General features: G+C 30.1%; 1 protein-coding gene across 1 annotated transcript in view; it reads left to right on the top strand.

The window, feature by feature from the left end:
• LOC107444471 (beta-alanine transporter-like) overlaps positions 1-20,914 on the top strand; it is a 275,373-nt gene that overhangs the window by 239,437 nt on the left and 15,022 nt on the right. The window contains exon 9 of the mRNA XM_071179361.1: positions 16,695-16,873. Within this exon, the coding sequence (XP_071035462.1) occupies positions 16,695-16,873 (179 nt within the window). The remainder of the gene's footprint in view (positions 1-16,694; positions 16,874-20,914) is intronic.

The raw sequence follows: 20,914 nt of genomic DNA, 5'->3' as shown, positions 1-20,914 counted from the left end.
TATAAAAAAACTTTTATAGCACTTTTATAAATTAAAATACTTAAATTTGCATGAAACTGCAAATTTTTGATGAAAAAGTTAAATTTGTATTTCATTAACTATACCTAAATATCTTTTGTAGTAAAGCTAATAAAAATACTTTTATTTTATTTCAGAAATACTTTTAAATATAACGAAATGACTTTACATTTTGACCACAATTAGCACTAGTTAAACGAAAACTTTTTTTTAAATCAAAAATTACCGATTTCTCGTCAATTAAAGCGATACATGCAGGCGAAATATATAGTCCGTGAAGTAGAGCTCACGCTACGTCAGAATAACTTTTGATCGGTTTTCGGACAAAGGCTAGATAAAATTTGATACCAGTTTGTTCCAAATTAAGGTTGCTAAACTTATATTCTATGAACATAAGCCTAAACATATGTATATTTATTCAAATAAAGTTATCTTAGATGGAAAACATTCAAAGCCATCTGTGAAAACAAGCAAATACTGAGCACAAAAATCATTAAAATCTTCCTTTTTGAAGGAGTTAGAATCAAATAAATAGAACCACCAAAAATTTGTAAGCTACGTCTTCACATACATATATTANAAAGCGTCAATTAAAGCGATACGTGCAAGTAGTGCTCGATCCGTGAAAGTAGAGCTCACGCTACGTCAGAATAATTTTTGATCGCTTTTCGAACTAACAAGGCTAGATAAAATTTGATACCAGTCTGTTTCAAATTAAGGTTGCGAAACTTTTACTCTATGAACATAAGCCTAAACATATGTATATTTATTCAAATAAAGTTATCTTAGATGGAAAACATTCAAAGCCATCTGTGAAAACAAGCAAATACTGAGCACAAAAATCATTAAAATCTTCCTTTTTGAAGGAGTTAGAATCAAATAAATAGAACCACCAAAAATTTGTAAGCTACGTCTTCACATACATATATTAAAAACAAAAGTCAGTTAACCGGCTCTTTAACTGAACTCTTCAGCTACTCACTGGCCTTCAAGAACTCTGTAAATAATGAAGGCTAATAGTGGGAATCTTGACGAGATTTAGATAGAAGTGTTCCCATTGAGGGATTGTTTGTTAGTATGAAAATAATTTATAAAGTGAATATAAATAATTTGGCCAAAAAAAACCGCGTCCTTTAGCAGCTCTTAAAGGAAACGGTTAATTGATTCATTAGATTTGAATGATTGACAATCTCTGGTACAGTATGTAGTATCTCTTTCATACTTTCATTTACTTCTGTACTTCTATAGAACAAAGTGACTGCAAGTAGGTATAGAAATACTGCAAGCAGAAACACAGTAACTGCAAGCAGAAACACAGTAATTGCAAGCAGAAACACAGTAATTGCAAGCAGAAACGCAAAGTAACTGCCAGTAAACACAAAGTAACTGTAAGTATAAAAGTAGCTACAAGCACAACGATGTCATTATAGCTATATTACTACAAATACAATTAAATTACTGAAATTACAATTAAGTAACTGAAAGTAAATTTATGCAACTAAAAATACAACTAAGTTATTGCAAATAAATTAAACTACTACCGTATAACTACGTTAGAACAATTTTAAAGTCACCTAACTTCTAAAATACATTTAAGAGAAGTATAAAAACTAAATAAAATCAGATGGGTGCAATACAATCAGATTTTATGTGTTTCCAAACTTACTTTCTAAAGCATTTTTCTTATTTTCGAACACGACATCTATTAATTATCTAACAAAACCGAGATAATAATTTACTACTCGTTAAGCAATGAAGGTTGAAAAATGAAAATAAAGCACATCATTAGTTGGCGGTAATGTAACTTAGTAATTATTTGCGCATACATCAGGAGAGTTATTAATCAGTGTCTTCATATTAAAAGGTAATTTTTTTTTTTATTTACTATTGCCACGAAATAAATTTATCTCGTTTCGCACGACTAGATGTTTTATGCATAATAGTTTTCTTTACGTAATGAGGTGGGTTGTACAATTTTATTTTTTTTCTTATACTCTATATTCTTTGACGTAATAAAATGTAAAGCTTTAAAATGCAGAGTGTGATAGTTAAGTATATTAAGAGTTGAAAGAATCGAACTTTTAACTATTACATCAAAAAATATTTATTTAATTCCCAATAAGGAATACTCAAGAAAAATTAAGACATCTACTTTTAGTCACAAAATGGAACATTTTTACTTATTTAGGTATTTGTTACTGCTAATGCAAAGCTCGAAGCAAATAACAATACGTCATATTTCTTAATTATTTTACTTTAAATAGTTAGATTTTTGAATTACAATTTTCAACTTTCGGAATTATATGCGAAAACACCAAAGAAACGCAAACCAAAATTTTAAAATTTAATAGCTCCGAAACTAATTTGAAACTTAAAAATAAAGTTTTGCATTCAGTCATAGAATTACTTAATTACAAAAAATATATAATTTTGCGACAGTTTGAGTTTTGTTTGCACCAAAACATTTACAGAACCGAGAATGCAAACTATTTAACTAAACCGAAACTAATTCGACATTTAAACAAAGTAAAACGAGTTAATAATTTTCAAACATATAAGAGTACGTGGTGGCAAAAAAAGAATATAGTTTATAGAATAGTTTTCGCTGCACTATGACACAAAAATAACCTTAAAATTTAACTTAAAATAATTCAAAACTTAATGATCACATTAAAAAAATGTTGATGTCAGAATATTTGTGTAAAAAAGTACAGCATTTCATATTGTTTCATCCAATAGTTAGAGTTATGAGAAACACTCTTAAAGAAAATGTACTAAAACAGCAGAATATTGAGGAAGATTTAAATTTTCTTCCACAAACATTGAATGAAGTCTAATATACCATCGTTAAACAGCCTCAAGTGTATACTTCAAATTACCATTAAGTAAATAGCATCCATAAAATTTTAAAATTAAGGTAAATTTTTGTTCATTTTGTTAAACGCAATTTCTTTTGTTCAATTGTCTAAACATGTGTATATATTTTGCATAAGAATTTAGTTAACTTGTTATCGTCAGTTTTATATCTCTTATATGATAGTATGTATAGCAGTATAAACCATCTATACAAAATTACTGTAAAATGTTGAGTTAATCACAATTTAGCATTAAGGAAATTATAAGTTAAACCACACAATCTACGGTGTTTAAGAAAATGCAAAATTTTCATGTTTAACAAAATTTTTTAAAATTTTGAAATTTTATTCTTTTTATACATAAACTAAAGTATAACTGTTACTGCTAAGCTCCTAGACTTATCGGTATTGATATTATTCGGTTTTTCATAATACCAAGTTTGACCATCAATTTAATTTCAGAAGAAACAAACTGTCGGTTTTCGTCATTTTCCCTTTAAAATAAAACACAGTGAACAAAGAATTATATATGGTGTACCATAATCACAGCCTTTCCAAAACATTTCATTTTTCGAAAATTTAAAAAAATGTTCTTAAAAAGTAAACACAATAGAGGTTACAAATTAATGCATAATGAGGAAAAAGCAAACAATAAGCTACAGAAGTCTGCCGAATGGAATAAATAACATCAAAGTCAGTTTGATTGCCTAATGAAATTGGGAAATGTCTTAACTAATTGCCTTCCAACCCGTGTTTGTTTCCTCCTGCAATGCGACAGGTTTCGATGCTTACGACCTTCTTCAGTAGTGAATCATTTAATTTCAAAATTACTTTTTCTTTTCTTCCTTACATATTAGTTTGGGAACTCTAATGGGCATATTTCTTTGACAAGGATTCTAAAAATATGTAAAGGACTGTCATTAGAGAACACCTTGTATGATTTTTTTTATTAAACTATTATTAGTAGTAGCAAAAAATAAAATATTTTTGAACAATTATATATCTACTCATATAAAATTCCATGCCCTAAAAAAGTAATCGCATTGAATAGCTTCTGATCTAATGATCGGATTTTAGCCTACCAATACCCATTACAGGCTTAACTTTAATGAGATCCTAAACATACTTTCTCCGAATAAACATAGCAGTTCTGCGATAGATTTGTATCCGTGGCCATCAAATTAGAAGGGAGGAGAAGCCGCAATCTTGAAAACATGGTCCTAATATAAAATACTTCACTTGCTTCAAAAACATGCTGATGGATATAAAGGTTGACATGTTCCGAGCTCTCAAAAATAGGCGCCTATTCTCAAGATTTGTCTGAAGTGAATGAGATGAAACACAAGTGATTTGAAATATAAGACAAAGTTACCAATGAAAAGTGAAATATAAACTTATAAAACCACAATAGCTGAGAGAGAAGCAAATATAAATAACTAAATAAAAATAAAGATTCTAGTTTTATTTTTTTCGTTTTTATTTTTGTTTCACTGTCGACTGCTGTGATTTTCCGGTTTTGTTTTTCACCTTTTTTCTTAATTTTCCTGTGATAATTTTACGTTTCATATTTTAATTATCTTTCACGTCAGGCAAATCTTGAGAAAGAGTGCCAATTTTTGAACGCTTGGAACAACTTTTATATCCATCAGTGCATTTTTGAAGAATTTTGATATTTTTAATCGAGTAATATCTTACTGCTTCCATTTCTTGGGAATTTTTATTTAACTTGGTCTTAATAGTCTAATAATGCAGTCGAAAGCTTAGAACCTTTAATGTTAATTCATTATTTGCGCATTTCACTACATTAACATTTGCTGTTGAAAATTTCGAAACACTTTAAAGGAATCAAAAAATTTAGTACAATGAAATTCATTTATCTAAAAATAATTCTGTAAGAATATAATTTTTAAGAACTTTTTTTATTTTTTTTTATTACTTTATATAATAAAAATAATCAAAGAAGTTTTGAATTGCAGTATGTACAAATTTTTACTTTATCTTAAAGAATAATTTATATGCCAAAATATTAAATCGGTGCATTAGTTTCTGAGTTATCCAATTTTGAAAATGTCGTTTATTTAAGATACGGTAAATTTAAAATTGCCGTATATTTAAAAATCTCTTCCATCTTAATCCTTAGACCGATTTCATTAAAATTGTGTCGTTAAGTTTCGTTCAAATCAAACTGGAGCTCACGAGAGCGCAACGTGACAAAAATTAACCCTTATTATGGAAAAATAAATTTTCACACCACTGTAGGCTCTAAAAAATCTCTTACTACCCATACATATGAATACAACTGTTTGTTAATGAGTTAAGACGCTAAATTAAAGGTGTTTCATCGCCAAAATGATGAATTAGAGATTTTGGCGACTATCAGATTCAAAATGGTGGGGTTTATGCGTGTACTCTAAACAGGTGCACGTTATTTCCACGCAATCATTGCTTACAAATGAGGCAGAGGCCATCTTCAAATGAATGTTAAGTACACGAGTGCCATTGTGCTTTGAATATTAGAGCAGACCTTAGAGAAATACATTAGTGAAGTCAGCTTTGTTCATGCAAAGGTATTGAAATTATTAGATCTAATTCCTTATTATTTCATCCTCATTTGCCGAAATTATTCGTGAATTTTCGAAAATATTTTTATTGAAAATAATGTCTATTTCATTTTAAATCTAACTTACATTTCATACGATATGAACATTAAAACGTACTTATCAAAAATAATTTTTTTCAAAGTTTGTATAAAAATATGCACAATAAGTTCTGATTTGCGAACGAAAAAGGACTAACTCGTTTAGAAGGACCAGCGAAAGGTGAAATAAGTGCTTCCGGAAGCTCAAGCTGCGAGAATATGCATACTAAAGAGGACGTGTATATACGGCATGTAATACCAGAGCTGCCGGATTGTGATCACGTCCATGTAATCTTAGGGCCGCAAAAGTCAGAATGGCTCGTTTCATTGATAATATCGGGGTGATCACGCGATTACGAATACGTGATCACGATCCTGATGGTGTTATACATAATTACTAAAAATATTTTCAAAATTTACTTAAAATAAGTACTATGTTAAAGAATCAATGGTACGATTAAGGAGAATATTATATCGAGAAAAAGAAACAACTTCGAGTTATATTAACTATATTTAGTTTTCTAAATTTGTCCTATAAGATAAATGAGTTAAACTCTCCCTCCAAGTATGACAATAACTCAGTCAAAATAAATAAATTTATATAGACCAGAGGAAATGAAGATCTTGTATTTGATAGTTGGTTGGTTGAAGGAAGTTAGTAGTTCAGAGAACTAAACATAGTTAAGGTCTGGTTTCTTAGGACAAGCGCCTTATCTGGGCGTCAGCGGGACGTCAACNAGGTTAGCGCCGATTTCCAGCTGAAGGCGTCCTGTCCTAAGAAACCAGTCCTTAAAGAAACCAGGCCTTTAATAAGAAAATGAATTAAATTGCCCCTACCGATATGACAGTAACTCAGTCAAAATAAACACATTTCTGTAGACTAGTATAATTTATAAATGATATTACTCTGAATCTTCATGAGTTTTTTTTATTTATTTACAAAGTGTTTTATTTATTAGTATTATGAAAAAATTGTTTTTACTATTTATTTTCTCTTAATTAAGATTTTATTTTCGTTATTTCACTATACATATTTTTCTAAAAATACGCATTCAATAAGTTGAGCAATATAGAGATAATTATAAAAGTTTTTTTCCTATTTAAAATAGGATTTGTGTTAAAATGACAAAAATGTAAAAGTTGCGTTTTTCCAGCGAACTAAAAAAGATAAAATATTTTATTTTTGACACACCTGAACATCTTGTTGTTTCTCATTTCTCGAAAGACTTTGGATACTGATTATAGGTGGTGATGAATTGTATTGCGAAAATGATGATTATGGATTTTGTCTTAGGTCTGACGAAACATTTTAAATTTATTTCAAAGTGATTGAAATTTCGATTTGGGGATACATTTCGGCATCATTTACGAAATCATTGAACTATAGTTGTACACAAAGCCTCCAGTTCAAATTTGAGCACTCTAGTTAATTGGAAACTAGTCGAAATTTGGATTGTAGAAAAATTCCATTTATCTACAAAATGGCGAAACTATGTGTAATGTCCAGGTAATGATTGAAACTTCAGGTTTAATCCAATACAGAACTATCCATGTATAATGTCAGAGCACTAGATAATCAGACGGTAGTTTAAATTGACGATTGACTTTCAATTTCTTGTTGCAATAATAAAACGATAAATTCTGTCTGGGGCAAAGTTGTCGGAAACAATTATTTAATTAGTCATAAAATAGTCAAAATGCTTACCAGTGATCAATGAAATTTGCGATAATATGGTGATAAATTCCGATGGTAGTGATCAAGAAATGATTGAAACTTGTACTATCATCACGCATGGATGTACTCTTAGAATACTAGCGCGCTATAAATCACAGTAGTTGGAAATTTGACAGGTGTTAAAAACATTTCATTGGCAACGTTTCGCTATAAATTCTTCTTTTAACTGTCGGGAAATTATTGTAAATAGTATTTTAATCCAGCGTAGAGCTTCAATTTAAATTTGAGTACTCTAGCTAGTTTTATTCTCGTCAGAAAAAAAATTTGAAGATAAATTCTCTTTGACGATTATGTCGTGATAAATTTTGCTGACAGTGGTCAAGAAATTAATTTATCTTGCATTGACATAGGAAAGAACTTAATCCCTTGACATACGAAGACGTCTGGGAGACGTCATTTGTTTCTTATGTCAAAACAATAAATGACGTGTCTCAGACGTCTTCAACGCAGACATGCCAACTTGCTACGGACAGCAAATAAATATTTTAAAGAGGTAGTTTATCAATTGTAATAAATTCAATTTAGCAGATTTTTATCCTCCATTATTTTTAAATAATTCGTAGGCTTATATAATTCACCACTTTATAGTAGTTATGTCAAGCTATACTTTAATTATATTTAATTATTTTGGCGCGTCCGGAGCAGTTGGCATCTCTGTCAACATTCCGTTTCGAGTTGTTAAGAGTGAGTGCAATTAAAGCTAATTTCTATACCAGGAAATTAATAATTCCGCACAGTTTAGAGTTTTAATAATACGTCAAGGGGTTAAAGTCATCTAGACTAGTCATAAACTAATTGTGAAGCTAATGCTGAAAGTGAGAATGCAAAGATGTATCGCCAAGTGTGGTAACTATACTCCACAATCTTTTTCGCTACTCCAATGGCTCGGACAATTTTGTAGCTATTGTCGTAACTCTCTAACTTAAGTTAAACATCAGGAACTATCTAAATGTAGCGTGATTAAAATCATTAAACTATTTTACAAATGGGATGCCTCGTAAGACTTTTAAATAATCTATACATGCATTTAGTATATAATTTAATTTTCAAACAAACATGTTTAAAGTATAATTATTCGTGATTTTATTTTAAACGTGCATATTTACAAATCAGGAATGCTTGAATGATTTGTATTTTTAGCAGTGTTTTTGCCATGTTATTTTTGAAAAATAACATGTAGACAGTAGGTAAATGAAGTGTTTAATTTATTCTATAATATTCTATATTCTTGTTCAATTCTATAATATGTTATATTATTATTCAAACTTATTTTTATTGTACTGAATTATAAAAGAAAAGAATTGCAAAAAAAAAAGAAATTTAAAGTTTTTTGTTATTTTAGACTTATTCCTATGGTTCAGTAACGTAAGTTAAAAACCTTCTACTACGCTTCTGTTATAGACTTACTTTTATGGTACAAAAATATAAAAAGACAATTGAAAGGAGAGAAAAAAAATTCTCTGTTTCTGTTACATTTGAATTTTCTTTATGCTTCAAAAATGTCATTTTTAAAAAAAGCATAAAAACAGAAATGTCTATGTTTTAAGAATTACACATCAACATGCCTTGAGGTTTCTGAAACCATCGTTTCAAATCTTAACTGTCGCACAGGGAGACTACACACATATGACCTCTTGACAAGCATACTGTTAAAGAAAACGGCACAAAATCGAAAAACAATTTTATCACGATCACAGTGATAGGATTTCGAAACTTTCAAGTGACAAAATTTACTTTTACACTAAAAAAGTGACCCTCGCAGTGAAAATATATAATGGAATCGGAAAGATATTTTTTAGGCACTTAAAGTGGCGTTGCTAGGCAGAGATGAGAGGATGCTCTTTATGTTTTCATCAAACTGCCATCATTTTGCGTTAAGTATATATAAATTGCAGGTCTAATTACAATTTTCAGAGGATCCAAATTTGTAAATTAGTAATAAATAAAAGGTGAACTTTCAACTGCTCTCAAATTATTTTTGTTTATGTTACCCTGGAAAAAGTGGCATTTCGCAGAGATTGACTTTAGATGCTTTTTTCGATAGAAAACATCTTGTGGGCTAAGTTATTTGCGTTGTCTAAATAGCTTTGTCCATCAGGTACTTGAACATTTACTGAAAGTAATGAAAAGATTTTAACTTTATTTGCCAACTCTTTAGATGTAATTTTTGATAAAAACATCTGGTGGGCACAAGTACCCTCATAATTGGGGTAACTTTGCACACAAAGTTTTCAGATTTTTACTGAAGGTGAAAGCAATTAAAAATCCAATATTTTTTCCCCAACTGATAGAAAAATACACTAATAGTTCGATAGAACTATTTTAATGCCAGTTAAAAGCAAGTTATAGCAATCTAAAGGAAATTCTACGTACATTAATAATCAAAATTATTAATTCAAAAATATAACAAACATAATAAAAACACTTTGCAACCAATTCTATGTCAATCATAACTGAAATACGCAGCAGTAATTTAATTTATAGTTATAAGTAATGCCATTCTTCTATTTTTAGCAATAAAAATTCCTAAAATTCGCTATCTCTAAGATTTTAAAATTGAAAACTTCAGTTTTCATGAAATGTGTATTAATTCGTAATATCTATAGATAATTTTGTATCATGATGGAAATAACGATAAAAGTTTCAACATGATTTTTCAGTATACCTTAAAATTGCTGATTTAGTTTAAAAAATTTATTACAACTTTTAAAAACATGAATATTCATAAAATTCTCTCTTTTTTTTATTATCTGAGTAAGTCTGTGATATAAGTAATATGCTTCAGTGGATACTTGTAGGGCTATTTCGAGGCTATTTGTCAAATGGTACAGAGAAAACTCGTTGAAGTTGATGTATGGCCTGTCACATTCATGGAGATTTCATCCCATTGACCACTGGTCCATGTCTAAATGGTTAGGAAAAGAGGAATAGTTCTAAAACATTGGCATTTAATTTTTTACGAATCTCTTTACTTCGAAATATGGACCTACTTCATCGCAAATGATTGGGTGATAAATGGACTTTGTTTAACATCTAAACTATTTTGCCAACATATATCTTTACCTTATATCTTTAACATGTTAAATAATTCGTATCACTTTTCATAAATAGTCTTACTAAAGTATGTCATAAGTTTAAAGAGATTATTTTCTGGCGTACATTGGCGTAACATTCATTAAAAGCAACGCATAAAATCACAAATTGTAAAAATTTCATTCAAACATATATAGGTTTTGGTATCACAATAGCATACCTTCGATGTAGGATAAAAAAAGAAACAGGGATGGCAAAAAGCAGAGGTGATTTAATCAGGCACAGGTTACGTCTTACTAAAGAGATAAGCAGTTAAAAGATTAAATGGTAAAATTAAAAATTTTATGATTTCAATATATTTGGTATGTCGGTAATGTCATTAACAATGGAGTTTTCGTTTTTTATGATGCAGAAACTCTTCAAAAATATATATATATTGAAGTATATTGTACATTTTATATAAAAAAAAAAAATACTTAATTTTCATTTTCGGAACTATCATACATATTACAATAATTAAGGAAAATTATTTCAATATAATATTGTAAGATGCAATGAATAATGTGCACAATATTACAATATAATAATAATGCGTTATTTTAATATTGTAAAGTATAATATTCACTTCAACTGCTACCCTATTTTGTAAATCCAAACATTTTTTTTTCACTCATTCTGTCTACGAATTTGTCGATTTTTTTAAACTTGATTCTTGAGGTACCGAAAAATAAATAAATGACATTCTTTCATTAATTGCAATAAATTAATCCGCTTGTTGTTGTTTCTAATGATACTTTAGCTATCCAAACTCGTCAGTCATTGTCTTTTTGTGATTTAAGTCAAGAAAGTACACCTTCCGTTTGACAAGAGCGCGCCGCAAGGGGGAAAGTACTTCCCAGCTCAGAACCCCGCGGATAGATGGCAGCACCACTCATTTGTAGAGTGCTGCCATCTATCCGTGGGGCCATCTACCTCCTCAATTTAGAAGGGGAACTCTGAAGAGGAAGGGAATTTTCTCCAGATCCCTGTGCTCATGGCACTCGACCACAGGACAATCGATTCCACAGATTCTGCTAGCATTACATTCGATTCTCTAACCTAACCACTAGAATACCTTGACCCAAATCTTTTTTTTTTATTTGTTTCAATTTTTATCAACTAATCTTCATTACTTGACTGTATTCTCTTGAATTTTAGACAGCAAAAAATAAATAGCATTACGTTAGTTTAAGGGTACGGAAACATAGCTGTTGTTGCAGCAAAGATCTTATTTTCAGTTTAACAATTCCCTGGTTGACAATAGACAGATTATCTACGTAGTTTGCGGATTGCGGTATAATTTGAAGAATGGAAACAATGTTGTCACTTTGAAGAATCACCCTAGTTATTCTACACATAAGCTATATAATCTGTAAAATAACTGACTAGAGGTAACATGAAATATCTGGATTTTTACCCATTGGCAAAATGGGTCTTAGTTTGGGTTTAATGGCGTCCTCACTTTTCAACTACAATAATCAAGAGTAATAATCAGCAGTGCGCTGCGTTGCTATGGCGACTGCTGCTGTTTGATAATTTTTTTTTAATTCTTTATTTCACTTTTAAGTTTGATATGCATTAAGTTGGTGAGTTTAATTATGAGATATGGGACCAGAGAGATCCCATAAATACTTCTTGAGTTGTGAATAAAAGAGAATTTAATCATTTAAACGATATTTTTGCTTTTATTGTTTTAATTAAGAATCAGACATTCCAACTCAAACTGTATCATTTTCAATACTAATTCAGGTGAATATCACAAATAAAGAGGATCTCAAACTGATTGACACGTTCCTAAAATTTGGAGTTGAAGCAAGAAAAAAACGATGCCAGGCTTAAACTTGCCGAGGCTGAAAAAGCCAAAGCCAAAAGACGTAGATCGGAATAACTTAAGCGTTACACACAAACGGAAAAACGAAAGGATTTCGTTCGCAAACCCAAGCATAAAGCACGTCACCTCACAAAAGTACCAAAGTGGTTGAGAGAATTGAACCCTACCGAAGAGCGAATGGTGACTCTCCGAACCCCTTTCATGCAAATACGAGAACTGGGTGCTGGATCACCAGTTAGAGAAACAAAATACATTGTCAACGTAACCACTAACTTGCACAAGACCGTAGACTGTCTTCCACGCAATATAAAAAATTTCTTCACTATTCATGTAAAATTTTTAAAAAAAACCCACCTTTCAAATCATATTTCATATATGAACTTGTGAATCTGAAACGGGTATAAGATGCAGCTTACAATCACCATCAAACACCATTGTACCAAACCGAAAATGTTAATCTTGATCTCGATTGACTGTTCAATGTCTATTCAGTCATCAAAAGAATTAACACAGAATGTGTCCGAGCTGCCTTTAAATAACTCTGCAAAATTGTGTACCGATAAGTTCAGGATTAACAGTTAAAGANAAAACCTACCTTTCAAATCATATTTCATATATGAACTTGTGAATCTGAAACGGGTATAAGATGCAGCTTACAATCACCATCAAACACCATTGTACCAAACCGAAAATGTTAATCTTGATCTCGATTGACTGTTCAATGTCTATTCAGTCATCAAAAGAATTAACACAGAATGTGTCCGAGCTGCCTTTAAATAACTCTGCAAAATTGTGTACCGATAAGTTCAGGATTAACAGTTAAAGATGTCCAAAACGAATAGTTTAAGATGTCCAATAAAGTTTCTTTTCCAAAAAAAAATTTTTCCAACAACCATTTTGCTGAAGGGTAGTTTTCAAGAATTCAAGATGTTAGATTTCGCCCAAACATTTATTTTAAAAAAATTATCAACATATTTGATGCCTTTGTGTCCAAGTAAATATTAAAAAAAATTCTTAGAGTTTTTAAACAATGCTCTCATAGAGTTAAAAAGAAATTTCTAAAAAAAAATGCCAAAGCCTGAGTGTTTTGTCAAATTTTGAAAAGTATTCCTTTAAGAAACGCTTTTGGTATCACGAGTACAGGGATTAAGCAACTACCTTAACCAGAAATAAAAAAAAGTATTGCAGATTTAAAATACCAGTTTCATATAATAGAATAAATACAATATTCTCTATTTATATAATACTACGAATAGAAATCTGTCATAGTTTAGCCCACAAGTGGTAACGAAAATGAGTAAATTTTGAATTAAGCTAGAAGAATGCATATAAAAATGCAATTTTACAAAAGGATTAAAACTATTCTAAGTTTTAAACTTATTTTTAACACGAAGCAAATTTACAGTGGGAGCAAGTGACAAAAAAAAACACTCCATGATTGGATCGTCACGTTCTAGAACTCAACTTAATGGCTCGAAGGGGTGACCTCAAATATGCTAATTAATAAGCATCGACAATTTCTTAAGTTACGAAATCAGACACAAAAACGTACTTCCTCTTGAATAAACATACCCTTTTTACGACGGATTCGGATTTTAGACCCCCAAAATATAGGGGGTATAAATTAAATTTATGCTCTAAATCAGCTCATGATTCTGAATTAAATACTTTACAGAAATGGTTTTTTTAAAAAGATGAACAAAAGAGCACCACTATGAAAAGAAATAATGAAATTTAAAATTAAACATCTTTGCGTCTACGTGACAAAGAGAAATTTTTAAAATAGTGATTAAATTAAATTTAAATACTATAAACAGCATTTTTACTAAACAAACGCGAATTTTAGAATTTTTTGAAACAATATTTCTACAATTCAAGTATTTTGATCAATTGAAGATGGTTATTTATGATAATTTGGGAGAGTTTATTCATTTATTTTATTCCTAGCTCAAATATTTTTTTGCTATAATTATATGTATGCATTGACCATAAAACAAATATTTGAAACAAAATTTTTAAAAATTAAATAGAACATTAAGTAATGCATAATTTATGAAGACTAAGACAAAAAATATACTTCCAGAAATCATAATGTTCTGCATATAGAGCTGCAGATACATATTAAGAGAATACAAGTAATTCAAATATAATTGAAGGAAAATGCCTGTTACATAATCTGTAACCTCAAATGCAAAAAGTTGTTTTTAATTGTAGTTTGATTATTTTGTTTCTTTTATTGTTATCCATATAAAGGCAAGTAAGAGATCTTAAGAAAAAATTTGTTTTAATGAGTTATTTCATTTGAAGAAAAAGCATGCTATACACAAATTGTGTTCAAATATTTGTACTTCAAACTGTGTTCAGTAGAAATGTGTTCAAATTGTGTTCAATTGTGTTCAAATGTGTTGAAATATTGGCAATATTAATTTGAAATCCCTCTTAAGAGCGCTTTTACTGTAGAAACAGAAGAACAAGCTATCATATTGTTAACAGAACAGAATTTTAATATAATATTACAATCATTTTAGAACTAACTACAAAATAAAGCGAAAAACTACCAAATTTAAATACAATATAAGAAGGTTGTTTTAACAAAGACAGCATTCAGCTTGATAAGGAAAGTAAAACTTCAGAAGTTATCCAAGATAATTAGAAATTATGTAGTCCGAAATTCCGTTAAAAAGCATTGTCAAATATTAGGCTTAAGACTTTGACGGGAGAGTTTTGCAGAACATTTGTTTAGAATCAGCATGATATCTAACAGCATATTTGTGATTTGCAGAACAGTCTTCGTGAATTCGGGCCAACTCTTAAAATGAAATATAAAACCTGAGACGGTATCTGGTATAAGTGGAAATTTTATAGTTACAAAGCGTGTAAAGAAGTGGGGAAGAAGTTTAAGCTAATGACCTTAAAAAAGTGCTTAGAAGAGAATTTGTTCAGAACTAGCATGACTTCTGTGTATTCATGATTCGCAGAGACCATCGTGTAATCAAATCATCTCCAATTGAAATGAAATGTAAAACCTTAGACGGTATATAAGATAACTGGAAATCATATAGTGACAAATCGCTTAAAGACAGATCTTTGAACAATTGGCTAAAGACCTCGACATGGCTGCTCAGCTACCAGCAGGCATACTACCTGACATGCACCTAGCGTACTCCAAAAATGAAACCAGGTATCATAAATTCAGAACACAGCTTGAAATAAAAAGATAATACTTGTGATGGTTTCGAAGAGTATTAGAAAATTGTAGAAACTTCAGAAACAGTATAACTCCAAGTGCTCTTAACTCGAGCTATCGTCCATATTATTTCCATCTTTATTTTCATTCCTGTAGCATCTTCATGATGTAATGAAATCATGAAATGTAGCATCTTCATGATGTGCTGAAATTGTACGGGTTGGAATAAATTCCGAAATAAAGCCATTTGTAAAATGAAATCAGTCACTTGAAGATTAGAGGATCTGAAGCTTTGAAAACAGTGCACTAAGATAGAGTCAGGCTGTGAAGCAATTATTCTCATTATTAATTGTGAAACAAAATTTAGATCAAATCCACCGCAATACATAATAAAACTGAAGCAAGTCAATTTGTAAAGTTTAGTTATCTTGCTCTTGAATCTTTTTTTGAACTCATAAATCTGGACGCACAACTTTTAGTGGGTATGAATTTCATCGATGTCCATTGGGAACCATTCATTGTCCATTAATGACCATCTGGCCCAATCCTCTTCCTCATAATCTCGTCGACAGCAGCAAAACAAAGATGCGATAAAGCGACGAATACTTTTAAATCGTTTCATGACAGAAACAATCACTTTGCAAAATCTAGCGAGTTAAATCCAAGTTAACTTAACAAAGACAATCTTGCAAATGACGCGAAGAAATAACTATTACGTGTATGTGCATTTTTAAACAATACTGAACTTTGTTACACCTTTAACAATAACTGTGCTTTTAGTTTCTAAATAATGCTAAATAGTATTAAGCATCACACTATTCTTGAACACGCATTATAGAGGAAGTTTTTAATTCAAAATACTTATATTTCCAGTTATAAAAATTAGATCGAAAAAAAATGAAATTCAAGCATGATAATTGTATATGTTACCGTTAACACGTTGAATGCCACGTTAATTTTGCATGGCTTGCCCGTCTGGCCAAACGGTAAATAACTATACAGATTTTGCTATCTGAAAATCCATGGACACGAAAACAAAGATTGTCTCTCTCAACCTCATCAATCCATCTATTTCTTGATCTTCCCCGTTTTCATTGACCATGGCCTACAAAGATATTTTTCGTGCACCTGTTGCGGGCTATTCTTTTTATCTCTCCCGACCATTGGATTATTTTCACTCTGACTGAACCAAAAATGGTTCAATATTTCCTCTGACAAGGGGGGGAGGAGACAGGGTCGAAATCTCAGACATCTAAATAACCGTTGGTCAGATTACACATTGCATACACCCTAACATCTAAGTTTTTAATTTCTTTAGTTTCAAAGCATTTAAGTTTTTATTGTTTTTTTTTTAACAGGCTGAAGAATACCCTTTCCTTCCAATGGCCATCTTCGGAGGCCTCCTCTTATTAAGTTCCATTCTGTGCATCGGAGTACCAGAGACAAAACACCTGAAGAACTTACAAACCCTCCACGATGCAGAAATGTTTGGAAAATACTGGAAATGGAGAGACTACTTCACATCAGGACCTCGAAAGTGAGACTATTTCTATGCCATCGAAAAAAAAAGATTCCAATATTCCCAAGACGTTTAACAATTCGTCTGGGAATTTTTAAATAGGGCCGTAGCTCGAAATGGGCACAACTCAAAATGCGTGTTTAAAAAAAAAATAAACTCAGCTCAAAATGGACATAGCATTTGAATATCTTTTTCAAAAAACTTCTTTCATGAGTATTGTTCTTTTTTTTAAAACAATAAATTAATGAATTCAAATAAATTCGAAACTTAACATCGTCATTTGCATAGATCACTTGGTCCCTCTTATTCAACGAGTCTTTTTTTTAAAAAAAAAAAAAAAGACTTAAATCCAATAGTTATTTTTCATGGACGCATAACATAATATACCACATAACTTAGTATAATAGTCTAAACCAAATTCTTACTGTTTTCTGCGTATTATATATAGGCCAAAAAATCATGTGGTACGGTTCATTAATTAAAAATGTTTATTTGGCTGTCATCAGTATGAAATTAATTAAATTTTTAATTACTTTTAAATTATTTTTATTTAACGGTATTTACTTGCATTGTTTACTTATCCTTCATTTCCTGCTATTTATTACTCTTTTGATTTGATTATTCTTCCAAAATGAAGCCTTAAAACCTAAAACGTTAATTCTTCATTGTAAAGCAATCCTATCACATTATCCAATATCCCAACAATTAAGGATAAGTCTATTTTAAACGATATCTAGCTAGTTAGCTGTTTTGAAATTATTAAGCAGTAAATAACTATAATAATGACCAGAAAAAATCGAAATAGCCAGTCAAATATTAAAATAAATGTGGGCCACCCTGATTAGTTTTTGGTCCAATGATCGGATCTTCTTATTCTAGGACTCAATCCTAATGATTCGAGAGGGTGATTTCAATTATGCTAATTAATTAGTGAAGACGATAATTTTTAATTACGAAATCAGACATAGAAACGTACTTTCTCCGAGTAAACATGTATTTTCTATGTTGGATTTCTGACCCCAAAAATATAGGGGTTAGCCGCAATCAGAGAAATACAGTTCCCATAGTTTGATCAGGATGGCGATCTGAAGTTTAGACCCCTTAATGTAAATTTTACTTTTTATGTTTTTTCCCATATCTCGAGGAATTTTTTAATGATATTAAAAGTTTTAGCTCAATTTTAAAATTTGCTTATCTAAAAAAATTCAGCGCAAAAAATTACTTAAAGTAAATATTTATCATTTTTTCTAACTTTATTTAGTAAGACAAATTAGATAAATTAGACGATACATTATATAAATATAGAATATTTATTATATCAGGTGTTGTATTAGTATATTATAATAATTAGACTAAATTATTTGACACACTGGAATTTTTTAATTATGACATGTTTTACACGAGTTTATATACAGTACTTTTATATTTAAACATACATGTAATAATTTTTTATTCAGGAGATTTTTTATATACTTCCTATTTGTATTTATTTCTATCGTAGTGAATTACAATTGTGGGGAGAGTAGTTACACACCATGTCAACCGTCATCTATGAAAAGGTACCCCGACATAGAGTCGAGTTAACATGTCTTATATACTAGTGAATTGTAGTTGTAATTTTGTAGTGGTAGATACGCTACAGTACTCCCCCACCAGAATTATAGCTATGATAGAATTCGATGAATGGATGCCACTAGTTGATTCATTGCTGTTTTTTGCGCNCAAAGTAGGCTCAGTCTGCTCAGGAGTTTCAGTCTCAGTGTTTGTGGTTTCCATCATTTCTGCTTTCTCAGGCTTGGTTGATTCCTTTGCAGTCCGTTCCTCTTGGATCTTCAGGTATCGTTCGACCATCAGTTTGCGTTCATTAGCAATATCTTGACTCTTTTTTCTGATCTCTTCTAGCTCATCTAGGTTTAAGTTGAGTAGAGGCTTTGGATTAAACATTCGTTTGCCGCCTCGTCCAAATCTATGATAGGAAGACATTTCAGCACTGGAGCTCAGTCATAAAACAACCTCACTCCACGAAGTATCGGTCTGGTCTCCTAGAGTCGAGTTAACATGTCTTGTATACTAGTGAATTGTAGTTGTAATTTTGTAGTGGTAGATACGCTACAACAATGTTAACGGATTGATACACGAACGTAAACAAACCGGTTTCAGCCACTTGAAAAAATAAAGCTGTATAGCATCACCCGATAATTAAAATTTTATAGTGAGTCTAATAAGCTGGCCGGGGGCTGTAGCTAAAAGTTTAAACGCTACAATTTAATGTAAAAACGACATTATGATCCGAATATTCATCCAATTATCAAAATCAAATTTTTAAGAGCAAGAAGAAATAAAATGCTTCAGTTAGTGTAAAAGTTTACCGATTTACGTTTCCCATTATGTAAATATTACTTTTCCTATGAAACCAAACTTTTGTTTAAAGAAATTCATAATAATGTATTTGTTCTGTGCATTTCACCCTTATGAAACAAAAGCTATTTTCACGAGCTCTTTTAAAAGGTTATGTTTGAACATCGATTTTCAACAAAGAACGTTTCGGAAGTTTTTGGAATACTTGAGATTTATTTACCCAGAAAAAGTTAACCATTAAAATTTTCGATTTGAATATTCTTCTGCGTAAATGAACTATTTTAAATATTCCATTTGGAGCTTTGATGCAGGATGCATTATGAATAATGTTTGAATTTATTGTGTAAACGAAACCTCTTATGTATAAACATATGATACAGCTTTTAAATTTTTATTTCTCTAAACAAAAAATATTATTTCATTCAAAATCTCTCGGCTATTTGTTTAACATTTCTGTGAACAGCTAAGTTTCGTAATAAGTTGTTTAAACATTTTAAGGGCATGATTCGAGTCGCATAATGAGTTAAGATTAAAAAGTTTATTCGAAAAACAGTCATTTATTTCATATTATTTCTTTTAATTGTTCTAATATGAAATAAAATGAAAGATTTATTTTTACTTTAAATAGGATCATTTCATTTTACTTTTTTAAAAAATAGTAAATTTGTTATAATTCAAAAGTATTCTGAAAAATATAGATACATTTTATCTAGTTCTTTTTCCTTTATGACCTACATTATCACAATTATGACCTAAGTTTTTACAAGGATCTATAAATATTTATTAATTTGATATTTAAAAGATACTTGTGAAACAGTAATTTGATAAAGTACAAAAACTTGTAGTCAAAAATTAATATTTAAACAGGGAAGAAAATGAATTTACCCTTATTATGAAAAACTAGTGAGGAAAGCAAGGTGAAAAATATCAAAATCTGTTAAATAGCCTGCAGAAACTATGTTTTTTATAATTTTCTTTCAACTCTTCTCTATTTCCTCAGATAATCAAACTGGTTTTGATGTTGAGAGCTCAGAGACATCTCATACAAAACAAACCACATGTGCTAAAATAAATCCGAAAAGGTATACTCCGGTCGAGGTCTCTAGTAATAAGAACAGGTTGAGTTTTCGCAGAATTTTCCTGTTGTTAACTAAAACTTGAACTGTGCAACTTATTCATTTGAAAAATAACTACATATTATTTGAGCTAAATATTCTGATTTGTATAATACGAATAGTGTGCCTTTTTCCTAAATGCATTTTTTTTTAAAAGTTAATTGAAAGCTAATTAAGATTGAATCTAATAACGTAGAAATTAAGGATTCGATCCTCAGCGTTGAAGCGTAAATATTTATTCAACACAATATATCAATGCATATTTTAAATTAATTTAAGTATTAAACACTTATTTTATATTTATTTATATTTGTAAAAAATACTTTAAATTTAAATTTGTTTAAGAAAATTAAAAAACTATTTTTATTTCAAACATTCTTATGACTATATTTTTTTAGTAATGATGTATTTTAACTCTGAACTAACAACTTTTTTTTTACTTTTAATAACATGAAAAATAATTTAACAGAGATAAATTCAAAACTTTTGACAATGACTTGTCACTGTAAAAAGCCCTAATTTTAACCTACTGCGGCTTCATATCAGGGGGACCGGAAAGTAATGTCGTTTTAGTGCATTTGATATT

This window comes from Parasteatoda tepidariorum, chromosome 4 (genome assembly GCF_043381705.1).
Source record: "Parasteatoda tepidariorum isolate YZ-2023 chromosome 4, CAS_Ptep_4.0, whole genome shotgun sequence".
NCBI lineage: Eukaryota > Metazoa > Arthropoda > Arachnida > Araneae > Theridiidae > Parasteatoda > Parasteatoda tepidariorum.
Note: the sequence above shows the minus strand (reverse complement) of the source record. Positions and strands in the feature narration are given on the sequence as shown.